General features: G+C 32.7%; 1 protein-coding gene across 4 annotated transcripts in view; it reads right to left on the minus strand.

Annotated features, from left to right (window-relative positions):
- Positions 1–467: 467 nt before the first annotated feature.
- ATG2B (autophagy related 2B) overlaps positions 468–13652 on the minus strand; it is a 42457-nt gene continuing 29272 nt past the window's right edge. For 2 of the 4 annotated variants that reach the window (XM_062576401.1, XM_062576404.1), the window contains 12 exons: positions 12483–12709; positions 11718–11826; positions 10016–10210; positions 9329–9430; positions 7554–7632; positions 6410–6614; positions 5394–5463; positions 4360–4442; positions 3715–3836; positions 3447–3601; positions 2264–2413; positions 468–1435 (listed from right to left, as the gene is read on the minus strand). In XM_062576401.1, coding sequence (XP_062432385.1) covers positions 1205–1435; positions 2264–2413; positions 3447–3601; positions 3715–3836; positions 4360–4442; positions 5394–5463; positions 6410–6614; positions 7554–7632; positions 9329–9430; positions 10016–10210; positions 11718–11826; positions 12483–12709 — 1728 coding nt within the window. In that variant the 3' untranslated portion in view covers positions 468–1204. Of the gene's footprint in view, positions 1436–2263; positions 2414–3446; positions 3602–3714; positions 3837–4359; positions 4443–5393; positions 5464–6409; positions 6615–7553; positions 7633–9328; positions 9431–10015; positions 10211–11717; positions 11827–12482; positions 12710–13652 lie in introns of those variants that run through there. The other 2 variants (XM_062576402.1, XR_009958498.1) reach the window with 2 other exon arrangements.

Consider the following 13652-nt stretch of genomic DNA (forward strand, 5'->3'; position numbering starts at 1 on the left):
ACATTGATTTTTGGAGATTTTTTTCTTTTTTCATCCTCTCACCTATCCCCAACCCAAATTAAATGACCCTGAATACTCATGGTCAAATAACTGACAATACAAAATTTAAATTAAAAATATTTTGTGTTGTGAGAGCAGCATGAACAACACTTTGCAATAATGTGATCTTTAAATAAAAGTAGATTATTAAAATATAGTCTAACTATGAAATCATGAAATAATTCTTTTTACTTTAGTTAGGATTCCTCATTCTTAGAAAGAACTTTTGGCTACAGTAGTATGTAATTTGTATTTTTCTGAGGAACAGTTATTGTTAGCATAGTAATTAGTGTAACTGAAAACAAAAGTGTTTTTACATATATTAAGTAGTTTAAACAAATTTAAGATACACTTCTCCCTTCTGTAGGATCTTCATCAAATGATGCTCTTTTCAGTAATTTGTGTAAACTTCTAAACCACATAAAGGATAATGCACATTACATTTTATTCACACTATAAAAAAGCACAATATACAGGCCACATCCTTTAAAGTGCAACACAACAGAACATTTCTGCGACATTCAGATTCTTCAGAGACCCACAAAAGTAGGAATTTGATATTTAGAAATAAATTCTGTTCATAGGTGTATCAACACTGAATCTAAATTCTGAATGGTTATCAAGCTTGCCCTTGTTGTAAATGCCACACTAAAAGCAATGCTTACGATCACTAAACAATATTATCTGCTTTCATATTACATAGCCTTCATATCTCATGTCCAAAAGGAAAGCTTTTATTGTTTTGTCAGTGAAGAGCATCTATAGAGCCCTTTATTAAAGACAGTTCGTTTACTATGCTGAAAAAAATATCTTTAAATATACTTAGTTTCACCATACAGGCTGCTGCTTCAGGTGTTAGATCTACCACAAAAAATATGGTAAATGGAATGGAGCAAGCATGTCTCTGAGTTGGCAGCGCATGCTTTGCTATGTTTGGCACTATCTACCAAATGTATTGGTAACACACAGCATAAGCAAGTACCAATTTGCTTTTCAATTCATAAATATTTTTGGTTGGATGTTTTGCTATTAAATAGTTGAAAACCTTGTTTGTTCCTGAGATGAGCATAACAAAACAAAGTGAGCTCCATCAAAAGCTGCCAACAGGACATGACCTTCTGTATTTCCAGCCTGGCTACCTGCCTGCTGAGCCACATTTATAATCTCAGTCTTCTCCGAGGCGCCATTTCTGAGACTCTTCTTGACGCACATCTGGCCTGATCTGGTTTCTCATTCCACCTAAAACATTTGATGTTGCCTCTGTCGCAACAATAAAGGGTTTCACCACAGTTGGTGGAATTTGGCGAAGGACTCCTCCCACTGCTCCAGTTACTCCTCTGTTTTCATGCTCACGAGCAGCAGTTTCATAGATGGTTTGGGCTGTGTCCGTAATCCCCTTTGAAAAATTAACAGAAATTAGCCACACAGAAAAAGAAAAACCAACCTCTCCTGTAAGGAGAGGCAACCTCTTCGTTTAATGGTAACTGTAACTGCTCAGCAATAAGAACCTTTTCGATTTGTATCAGAAATATACAACGATAATAAGATAAATGTAACTTAGATCTTCTAATGAAGCCTAAAATAACAACACTTACGTGAAATAACTTTTTTTCTGTTAGTTCATAAAACTTCTGGTGGCACTTTTTGCTAGTAAGCTAAAAAGCTGTGGTCTATTGTGGCTATTCCAAAATGACAGAATTCATTGAAGACTTCCCCACTTGAGATCTACCTTCCTAGTATCAGGTGCAGCTAACAAACTACAATACTAAAAGTACAACACACACACAAGTTAGCACTCTAACTTTTAATAAACTGCCATGATAAAGACACAGCTTTCACTTGTTTTACATTATTATTACATTTAAGTTCTAATAACCTCAAAATATAGCAGTAACTATAGTAAAGAATCATCTTTACATATCTCAGAATAACAGTAAACCCATATACTGCTAAACTTTTGGATATCTAGTAGCACCATACACAACTAAAGAACACTGAAGTCCTATTCATCCTTATCTGCATAACATCTTGTCTTATTTCTGCTTCTTGGATTTTTCCTTTCAAATTTTCTGTTGTTTTATGATAACTGATGACAATGGTCTTTTTAAAAACCTTCTTCATTTGGTTTAAAAATTTCTTAGCTTAAGCTAATATTTAGCATTTTATTTGCTTCCTTATGAGGTATAACTTAAGTTTGGTTAAGAACAATGACATTTGCACTCACCTCTTTTACTACACTATATGCTTTGGCCACACCTTCCCGTAAGTCTACTGGTTGATGAGCTAAACGATGGCGAGGGAATCGTTTGATCTTTTTTGTTTCAATAAAACTTGGCCCAGGAGATACCATGTCATAAGCAGTTTCTGCAGCTGCCTGAAGATAGAGAGCAGGTGTGAAGTAACAGTAGTTTTACTATAGCACCAGATCATATTTCTAAACTATTCATAGGGTGACATAATTATAAGTATTGTTAATTCTACAAATATTCTACAATATCTGTTTGAGCCTTTGCACAACTCCTGGAATGCATGCAACTGTAATTATACATTAAGTTCCATAACAAAGGAAACTATGAATGCTGTAGGTCTTGATAATTTGTTTTCTTTTCCTTGAAATTGCTGTTACTTCAAAGGCATTCTCTGATCCATCTGAAAAGCTCAATATAAGAAAACATTTAAACAATAGTAGTTTTTTCTTACAAATACATGAGCAAATACATAATTCCACTCATGTAAATATCACCACTGTTTTTGATCATATTTGTTTGAAATTAAGCACACATACAATGTTTGCAAAATTAGGTGGTAAAACTGTATTTTCATTAGGTATTTTACTTTAAAGAATATAAAATTATTATCTATTTAAATCAAGACTACTTCAGAATTAAAACCAGAAAGCTTTATAGACTTCTAATGTATTATCATGATTGCTGTTGCTTTTAAGCTCCGATAAGCAAATATTACCAGAAAATTTTCAGAATCTATTACTGCAAAATACAAATGAGCCAAGAATTCATCTTCCTTCATATCAGTGACTTTTCTCAGTGCAGCTGAGTATTTAATGTTAAGCTGTGCAGAAAAATAACTCTTATGATAAAAAATATATTTTAGCCAAAGCAGCAACAATAAAATGGGAAAAACATGGACAGGGACATTATAAAAACATTTAACAGTCTGGATGTTGGGCCAGAATTTAAACAGTTTTCTAGACATTGCATTTGATTCAACCATAGTTCTCACCTCACAGATTGTCTGAAATTTTGCTGATTCTCTGCTATCCTATTTGTATAGCATTCTTTACACAGATCCCAAGTTTAAATGTAGCATTAAGATACTAGCTTAATATAAAGCGCACTACTGCTAAAAGTTCTCATTTTATGTCTAATTCTAGAAGCAATATACTACACCTGTATTGTTTGAACCATTCTGTTTGTTAGCTCCAGTGCTGCCATTGCAGTGGAAGTACCAAAAGAAGCCGCTCCTCTTTGAAAGCCCCTTACAATACGGCCATCCTTCCGGTACTGCTCTATTGGTAACCACACCAAGTCTTTCAGACCTTGAACTGCAAATGAACATAGAATGCCATAGTTAGCAAGTAAAAATAAGAGTTGGCATTGTCATTTTTTTTTTAAACCAGTGCCACATGTATGTGTATAGAAATAAGAATTAACTTACCTAACTGCACTAGTGAATGCATTGGCCCTACTCCTCCCAAAATTCCTGGTAGCTGGTTTTTTTTTATGTCATTAATCCATTCACTGATGGCATAGGAGAACAATTTATCCACACCTAACAAACTGAAATAAAGTAATCAATATTTATAAAAAAAGAATTTATTGGATTCATTATTCATTGAAATCAAAAACATCATTTGAACAAAGGGGAAGTTGTTTGAGTGTCATATTCAGTTGCTCTTGGCCAATCCAACTGTTTCATATGTATGTGTCTCATAAAAGAAAAGTTTAAGACTGCACAATGGCATACAGCTTCATAGGAAGCAACCATACAGCTAAAATTAAGAGTTTAGCTCCAAGATTAGCACATATATTACATACTAAAATAGATTATTTTCTTGAACGCTATACATTTGCAGACATTTCTTAATTCCAGTTTTTGTCACATTCAAAGAACAAATGCCCATAAATTACATTAGACCTATTCAAAATGAAATACTGGTTACAAAAATCATTAGAAAGCATCTTGAATTTTGTAAGTGCATCTATTGAGAAGTTTTGCATTTTTGCTTGTGATATTCCATTATTCACCATAGACAGGTCTAATCTGTAATACTGATATTATTATACAATTTGATAAGCTTACCCATGTCTGTAGCAAAGTCTCTTCAACTTTAATTCTGAACAGTTTAACTGAGCAAGCCCAATAAGAATCCCTGCTAATGTTCCCTGTAAATGAAGTATTTTGTTATCAGAAGAGTTTAATCACTCTGAGCAGTCTGTAATTGGAAATAATTTTATCATCTCAAATCTTTTGCATGCATTTTTATTTGTCTAAACTGATCCCCTCCCAGTCTCCTAAATGACAATAATTACAGCATTACAAATTATGTTACCTAAAAACTTGTAAAAGACAAAATCTGGCTTATTCAGCTACTCTGAGAAAAATTTTTTGGTACAAGGCAGTTTCTTCAAAAGTATGAAGACATAAAAAGTCATGTAAACCTAGCTCTGGCATTACTATGTTCCAGGCATCATAAAGTTGCTATTTCATGTTACAATTCCTTTGGCAGCAATGCCAGTTCAAGGAATTTCCACCTCTACTTGTTCAAATTTTCTTATTCTTGTGCCATAACAGGTTACAAATGTGTTTGTGCAAACAGAATATGAGACATCTGCTCTGCAAACTGGATTTAGTAACTAAACCGTATTAAAAATAAACACGAGAGATTTTTTAATCTGCACCAGATTCTGATGCTGGACTGCAGGGGAAGGAAACAGAAAAAAGGGGAATACTTTATCCTGGCATTACATGACAAAGAAAATGAAACATATGGCACATTCACAAATGAAACCACTTAAGGCATCAGGCATTGGTATCATCCTTTGAGAGACATCACAGCTGTGCAAAAAGACTTCCACTCAGTCACTGAGTGGATTAATTTGTACTCAAAATCAGACTTGAAAGTCATATTTATCATACCTCCAGGATCTGTCCCTGAGTTTCAGATTACGAGTGAAACAAGACTAAGCTTTACTGGAATTTTAAGAAAAAAAATGATCTGCATTTCTCAAGGGTACATCAACAATGAGTAGGGAACATAAAATATATCACAATTCATGGGAGGTGGGGAGGGGGGAAGGGAATTTTCTTCTGCAGCATCAGCTTTATAAACAAACCTGATCCATTGATACATGTTTGCCGTGATAGTCAAGCCGTATTGGAACTTCTGATGTAAATCGAAATTCTCTGAATATACAAAAGAAATTTTACAATGAGGAACATAAACAGGAAATAAATTGATCCTTTTAAAAATAATTCATGGCTTCCCATCCTCCCATACTGTTTTCTGTAAACCACAGTTCCTCGAGATACTATGCTAGTGTTCAAGTACTTTAGGGCAAGTGTAAAAAACACAATGGCAAATTGAGCTTTTCTTGGTTTTCTAATTTCAAATCAAGGTTAGCATTTACAATAAATATAGCTGTCCTGCAAAAGTAGTACTTTCCTGTACATCTTCCTTCAATTTTTTTTAAATTAAATTCATGTTGCAGGAGAAAAAAAAAAAGAAAAAAAAAGCTGATGTATCTATGTGGACAAAATTTAGTCCTGCAACTGGAACATATCAAAAAATTCTGCTAGGGATATATGTGATAAAATAAAATCACAGTCATTCTCTCTCGGTTTGGTTTTTGATGCTTACAAGATATCTGTTGTTATAAGTATCTATCATCTGAACACATGAGAAAAAAAAACCTTCTGTATAACAAGATGCAATCTGTACAGTCAGTTTTTGGTCAGTACAATATTCAGAACTTTTCTTACCATACTTTAATCTAAGAACTTTACCATGATATAATTTTTGTTCTATACTTTTATTGCTGGTTATATTAGATCTAATTTACATTTTCAGATCTACAGTACAAATATTGGTCTTTTTATTTACTTGTAAAACATCATACTTATTCTGTAGATAGAATTCCTTTTTTTTTCTCGTGCACAGTAGTGCACAGAAGTTAATAAATTCAGTAGTTACCTTCCAGTTCCACAAACAAGTATATTTGATTTCCATAATCAGCAAATAAATAACAAGACATATCTTGTCCATAAGTTCTGAATAGCTTATCACGACACTTTCTTAAAGCATTCAGCAGAATAGCTATGCTTCTCTGGAAACCTTGTAACAAAAATTTACCTGAAAAATATTGGTTGATCACAGTATGATGTCACTTCTTTTAAGAAATGGTGATCATCTCCATTAACTGCATCCATAGAATCAATGCTACCATTTTCAGTTGTTTGCTTGTGTAATGAGAAAGAAATGACTGGACTTGGGTCCTTAAGGCTGCTGACATGTCTGGGCAAACTACAAGTGATTTCAGCACCAGGGGACTTCTTAACTAAGATAAAAAGAAGTTATATACAATAAGCAGCCCATCTTTCACAATGATTACAAAAAAGACAGATTTACAAAATTATCTTAGTATTAATAAATTTTAATGCTAACTAATAGGAATTACTACCAGGACTATTAATAATATTCTCTTAGTGCGATAATATTTTAATTATCATTAGATACTATTACAAGAAGCTTAATTTGAGGTTTATGGTAAAAAGCCATTGCTTTTTATTTAAAAGCCTGCATGAAATGTTCTGAAGTTCAAAAAAAAAAAAAAACTTTGTCAGCTCTAATTACGCAATGGCATAAATAATCTATTTTATTTTAACAGGAGCATTGAAAAGGACTTCATAGCCTACTCATTTCAGGATGCTGTCTCAACAGAAGTAGGTAAAGAACAGCTGCTAACAAATTCACAGATATAATTAGTAGAGAAGTACACTTTTCAAAAAAAAAAATATATATATATATTATATCAAACAATATAGTTGAATGGAAGTACTGCTTAACAAATTACATACATTGTACTGCTTATTTACAAACTTGAGCTATATTCCTTTTCTAAGCATTACACTTCAACTGATTAGGCAAACTTTATTTAAAAGGCAACAAAAAATGTTTTTGTTCTATCTAAATAGCTCCTAGTATTATATACACATATTCTGCAAATTTTTCAAAATTTGTGATTAAATAAGCTCCAATTTGGTGAAACCAAACTTGCTACACTCTGTACCTGAATTCCAGGTGTTGAAGATCTTTGTCAGTATTAATAAAATACAAAACCATAAAACACTTCCAAAATTTGTGTTCTAAAAAATTAATAATGAATTTTGATCAGTAACTGCTTTACAAACACACGAGATTCACATATGTGCACTAATACACATGCACACACATTAAAGGAGAAAAAAGCCTATTATCTCCTATTATCTCATCATACCTTCAGGATCTGGAGTTACTAAAAGTTCAACTTCTGTAGAGAGGCTAGTGAAGAAATCCTTCAGGAAAAACAAGGCATCCTATGGTCAAAAATAGAATATAATGAACTTAAAAAAAAAAAAAAAAAAGAAAAGAAAGAAAGAAAGAAAGAAAAAAAAAAAAAGAAAGATCACGAACTCTAAAAAGTTATTACCCTCAATTCTAGGTCTCATATTTCTATGTGGATAGAAGTCAAAATGCATTTCTTTATTTTAATGCTTTTTGATCCTCTAACAGATGCACAAGTCATTTAGGAATCAAGGATAGAAACTAGAAAGAACCTGTTGGACATTGCTCCCTGCCATACATGATTTGATTCATAAGCTATTGAGCTGTACTAAAACAGCTGTTTTTCATCATCATCTCTGCTGCCATTTGGCCCAGTGTTTTAATGGCTAAACACTTGCTCCTAATTTCAAACCAAAAGATATTCAAGGCCAGTTTATGTTCATTTGTCATACTGACAATGAAGACAAATCATTCCAGATTAGATCTCACCAGTGCCTCACTGAAAGTTACTAACACTTCTCTGCCACTACTTAATGTTTTATCTGCTGCATCCATTTTCTTTTTTTGACAGATCCATCACACTGGTGCCTTATTTATCCTATGAGTACTGATACCTGGACTTCTTTTTCCTTTTTTGGTTTAAACGGATAAGCATACATCTTAAGTAACAATAAGAATTTCTAACATAAGTGCATGCAGCCCAGTGCTTCTAAGAAAAGCGTGTTTAATTTTTCAGAAGTTAAAGGTTACTTCTTTTTATGGTTCAAAATTCAAAGGATTTAGAAAAGTTATAAAGAGGGAACATACTTGGTCACATGATAGCAGCATTTCCATGCTACTATTCTATATGAACTTATTACAAACCATACAGAGAAATATTTTCTAATAGTAAAGTGAAAACTTGGTATCTAATGCCTGTTGCAAGAAACAGGAGGTAGGCATAGTATTCCTAACTGTGCTTTTGAAAAAGACATCTCTTTGCAGAAGATAAACTACGCATGAAATGTCTCTACAATGAGTAATAATTGCACTTCAAATTTGAATGTGCATGAATACCTAGTTTCTTTACCAACTAACAGTAAAATAAATAAATAAATCCCACCTTGGTTGCCTGAGTATATGAAAAATACTTTACACAAAGTGCTTGCTAAAAGAAAAAGTAAAACAATTTCTCCCATTTCTGTTCTTCGTGTCACTGCAGTCTATAGCAAGACCAAAAGCTTCACTGCATAGAATCAGTCCTGAAGCATCAACTGTGCTTGACTAAAATATTTTGAACAGCTTCTGAGTTAATAATAAACTTTTTTTCAATTTACTCCACCAAAATCAATTCACTAACAAACAAATCAAGATTGCTGAAGTATAAGCATTTGCTTTTAAAAAGTCATCATTTCAAGAAGTACAGAGGTCATCAGAAATCTCAGGTGATGAACTGGCATTTTTTTGACAGGTCAGATCTATAGATATTGCTAGTTTTTAACTTAAAAGAAAAAAAAAATCTTATCACTGTAATAGCTGGAGCACAAGGTAAGTTCTAACACAGACATGAACAAAGAGAAGCACACAGAGATCCGAAGTTGTGTGGTTGATCATAAATCAAAAATAGCAAACCTAGACAATAACCTCATAAAAAGAGTGAGACTGCTATACACAGTTTTAAACAAGAACAGTATCAATATTAAATAAAAGGGAAATATAGATTTTTTTTTTCGCATTGGTACAACCAACCTGGTCAATGTTGAGGCGAAGTGGCATTAGTGAAACACGTAAACAACATTCCTGCGGGGATCTCCCTGACTCTGGACGGACATGCAATACTTTGACTGTTAACTGAAGAACACCAACAAGTTAAATAAAAGGTAGCAATATTCACTATTATTTAATCTCACAACACTAGCTAGGACAAAAATTCACTGCAAACCCTCTGTCCTGCTAATAAGATTCCACTTGTCAATTATAAAGCCAGTGCTGAACTGAACTAATTTTTATGGATGTTATAAAAAAAAATCATTGAAATAAGAAAACTCTAAAAAGCAAAACTACTAAATTCTTTATAGAACCAACATGATTGCAGTGTACTGTAAGACTACATTTCTACTGAAAATTTTAAGCATGCAAACAGATGTGTTCCAAACTAAAACCAGAATACCTGCAAAGTATTCTTGGGCACCTACTTTTTTAAATTGATAGAATCTCAAAAACATTAATACCTGACATACTAATATTCAAACTGCCTTTTTAATTAATTTTAATATCTACTAGAAATCCAGAAAATAACTAGCAATGAGTAATATCACATCAATATTCCATAAACTCAAGTTCCCTCTTCTGCAAGATCAAGAAATGCATACAACTCTCAATGATAATGTCCAACCACAACAAATACAGTAAAATTAATATATTTCACAACCCTACCATGTTTGAATGAGCTTTTCTGGGCATCTCCTTACTACAGTAGAGATAGAGAAATTTATTCATTTGTGATGTAGCTAAGCGATCTCTAATCTCCAGGTCTTGAACAATAAAAACCTGCCGTGATACTGGCTGCTCCAATAGATTGGATTCACTTTCTGGCCCACTTGAGGGGTATACCTCATGCTGGAATTTCACCTTTTTAAACGAGAAGAAAAACAGCATGATCAGCTTTGGTGATAATCAAGCTAAACAATAGAATACAACTAAAAAAAAGGGGAGGGGGGAGGGACTTTAAAGTTTATTCCTGTAAAGTTAAAATCATGGAGTAATAATAAGGCTTATAAAGACTAATCAGATTTTTGCACACCAGTTCCTGTTTGTGGGCATAATCATTTGGGATGGAAATTCAAGCTCGAACAAAGAGTAAGTGTGAAATAAAGAACAGGTTTTATTTTATATTCTAATATGTACTCTGCTTTTTCCTCTCAATTCAGTTGCAACTTTTCTTCTTTCTTGCATCATGTTGAAGCCTGTATCAGGGAATCCAGCAGTTCTTGAATCCTGCACCTATTATCAGGAAAGTAACGTTTCTTTTCTCTACCAAATAGCCTTCTCATCTTGCTACTTGCAATCTTACTTTCCTTTTCCTTTATTCACATTAGCTCACAGAAATTCAAATCCCTTACTTTAATTCTAAATAATTCTAAATTCTCCTTTTTCCCCCCATCTCTTCATGTAATTCTCATTTCCAATCAGATACCTGTGGTTACCTATATCATTTCCTGCCTTAATAACTTCCACAACATTCTCATCTGCAGTGTAATGGAATAGAGCGCACACAGCAAACAGAACTGTTGCCTCCTTTGGACAGATACTAAGACATTAAGAAATATTTTATTACTATGGAATTTTCACACGGAGTATTAAACTGTTCTACCCTTTTTATCATAGCATCATTTCGGTCTAGAAAAGGCTAAAGAATTATCAATTTTTTCTGGCAAATTTTAACTGTTAATAGGTTTAATTTTAAGCTCTAAAAATATGTACAGAACATAAAAGGCATTTAGTTTTATGTAATCCCTTTTATGTTTATAGAAGTGATTGAGAAAATTTTATTTTAAAAATAAAAGGATTTTATTTTAAAAAGGATCTGTTACTAATTATCAAATATGGAGATTTGTTAACTCCTTGTTAATATTCTTCACAGTGACAGAATCAACTTTGCTTCTATGATAAATAAGGTTAACGGAAATCATAAAAATTATGATACTGTGAAATAACTGGGTATTACTTAATATCCAGTTAACAACTGGCACACTGAATGTCTCAACAGATACATACCAATTATTTTCCTAAATCATTTTATTTCATAACAGCTGTATCAATTCAAAGTAGAACTAAAGTTGCAAGAAAACAGGAAAGCAGTCGTAAAAACCAGTCAAACCAAAAAAACCCATTAAGAATAATATAATAAACATCCTTCCTCTTTAGAAGCATGTTTGTTCATCAAGTAAGCAATCTTGTTCTAGGAGAACAAATAAATTGTTAAATCAATTCTAAATTCATCATCTTCAACATGATTGTTTAGATGTACATATTAATGAAAGAAAGAAGACTCAACTCTAAAGGAAAGCTGGTATCAAACATATATAAAACTATTCACAAACAAAGAGTCATGGCTAAAAATTTTTCTATCGTTCACCTTGCTTAACTGAATTTCCATTAGGAAGTCTGGGTTTCTTCCTCTTCCCCCACATGTTGTACTCCGTCCATGTCTTATTGGCGTATGAGAAGGAGAACTATGGGGACTACTGGGAGGGGAAAACAACAAAAAGGTACATTTTCCTACTTTAAAATCAGCTCATTTGCAATTCTAAATGTAAAAGCATGCATATCTCACTGTATTTTGCTTAGTATTGTAATGGTTAAGAGAAAAAAAAATACTGGAAAATAGCAAAAAAAAATACTGAATTTTGTGCTACTGTTAGCCAAAAAAAAATACTTTTTCTCCACTCAAGTTATGCATATTTGAGCAGAATTCTAGGTTTATGTTTCCCACCAAATTAAGTTTCATAAAACACTTCCTTAATTTTGACCATAACTTAATTCCCCTTTAGCTTATATAATGTCTCAAAACCAGACTCCACCTATTACAGCAGTAGTCTCTTATGTCCCAGTCTGCTAAAGAAAATTCTCAGAGAATACATTCATTTTCAATATAACCCTAAAAAGTAAAAATATCCCTTCATCCCCCCAAAATACCAAAACCACTTCTGTTCATTCTAGTTAGTAGATGGAAAAATATACTACGGTATATGGAAATAAACTGAACCAAACATTCCTTGCAGAGAGGGAGGGATGGACAGAGGGAAGAATTATGAGGTTAATGCCACCCATTCAATCTTAAATCCAAGGCAAAATAGGTATCTTACATGTTCTGATCTACAGAACTATCTCAAACACTTACATGAAACTTTTAGCTGGAGATGTTGGTGGCACAGTTCCAAAATCCTTTCCACCATAAAGATGCCAAATAAGAGATATTTCCTTCACAACATAGCGTACCAAAGGAACAGGAAAATGAAGGGGAGCTTTGCTTGTATCTGTTTTTTTAATAGGTTGGCTAAAATGATTTTCCTTTATGATAATTGCATCATCAACCATTACTTTTACTATTGGTTCCTCCTCTTTCTCCTAGTGGAAAAAAAGTATGTAACATTGAGAAGATAAAAGTTTTTTATTCAGATGTGTAATTCTACATTAAAAGAGATAGAACTATTTTGCACTCTGCCTTCTGAAATTAATATAATACAGGCACACTATCTGTTCTCAGTTTAGGAATGATTCCTCTAAGGTAAGCTAAAGACAAATGCACATAAAAATAAACTAGAAACTAAAAAGAAGTTAAAAAAAAAAAAAAAAAAAAGCAATCTGAACTGCAAAAGAATTATAAAATAACATAGTAGAGCCAGAGCTACCATATTAGCATTTTTAGAAGTAGAAAAGCTCGAAGATAACCAGACAAATATGCCTTCTCATCAGGAATCCAGAATGACCTGTGTCTATGAAGAGGAAGGCAACTAGAGATAATATGAAGAATGTGACCATTTGCTATTTTCGAAGAGTTTACCTACAGTTCTCTAAATCTTTTCATGCAGTGGGGATACGGTGATCTAAACTGACAAATAAGCTTTTCTGTGAGCTTTGGTAAGAATCTCAGGGCCATAAAAGCAATAAAAGCTTAGACTAAATGAGAAATGAATACAAGATTAATATATGTGCAAAGCTATTATTTTGATAAATGCTGTATTTCTTACTGCAACTTTTTCTAATTGTGTCATTATTACAGGTCAAAATGACAATATTAAACTGTGAATAAAGTGTAGAAAAATTGCAAATATATTCTAAAGTAAATCATGACAGAGAATTACATAATGCAGAAATAGAAAATTGATATATATTCTAAAATATCTGTATTCATGCCTAACAATAACAATGCATGAAGTACGTTCTATATAGAAAGATTACTTTTCTGTTACTTTGCCCACTGATAAGAGTATCATTAAGCAATTAAGAAAAAGCTATAAATATTATTTGTACACATCTTGCATAAGCTTTTTCCTTAATTCAGTTTACA

This window comes from Rhea pennata, chromosome 5, assembly GCF_028389875.1.
Source record: "Rhea pennata isolate bPtePen1 chromosome 5, bPtePen1.pri, whole genome shotgun sequence".
Classification (NCBI taxonomy): domain Eukaryota; kingdom Metazoa; phylum Chordata; class Aves; order Rheiformes; family Rheidae; genus Rhea; species Rhea pennata.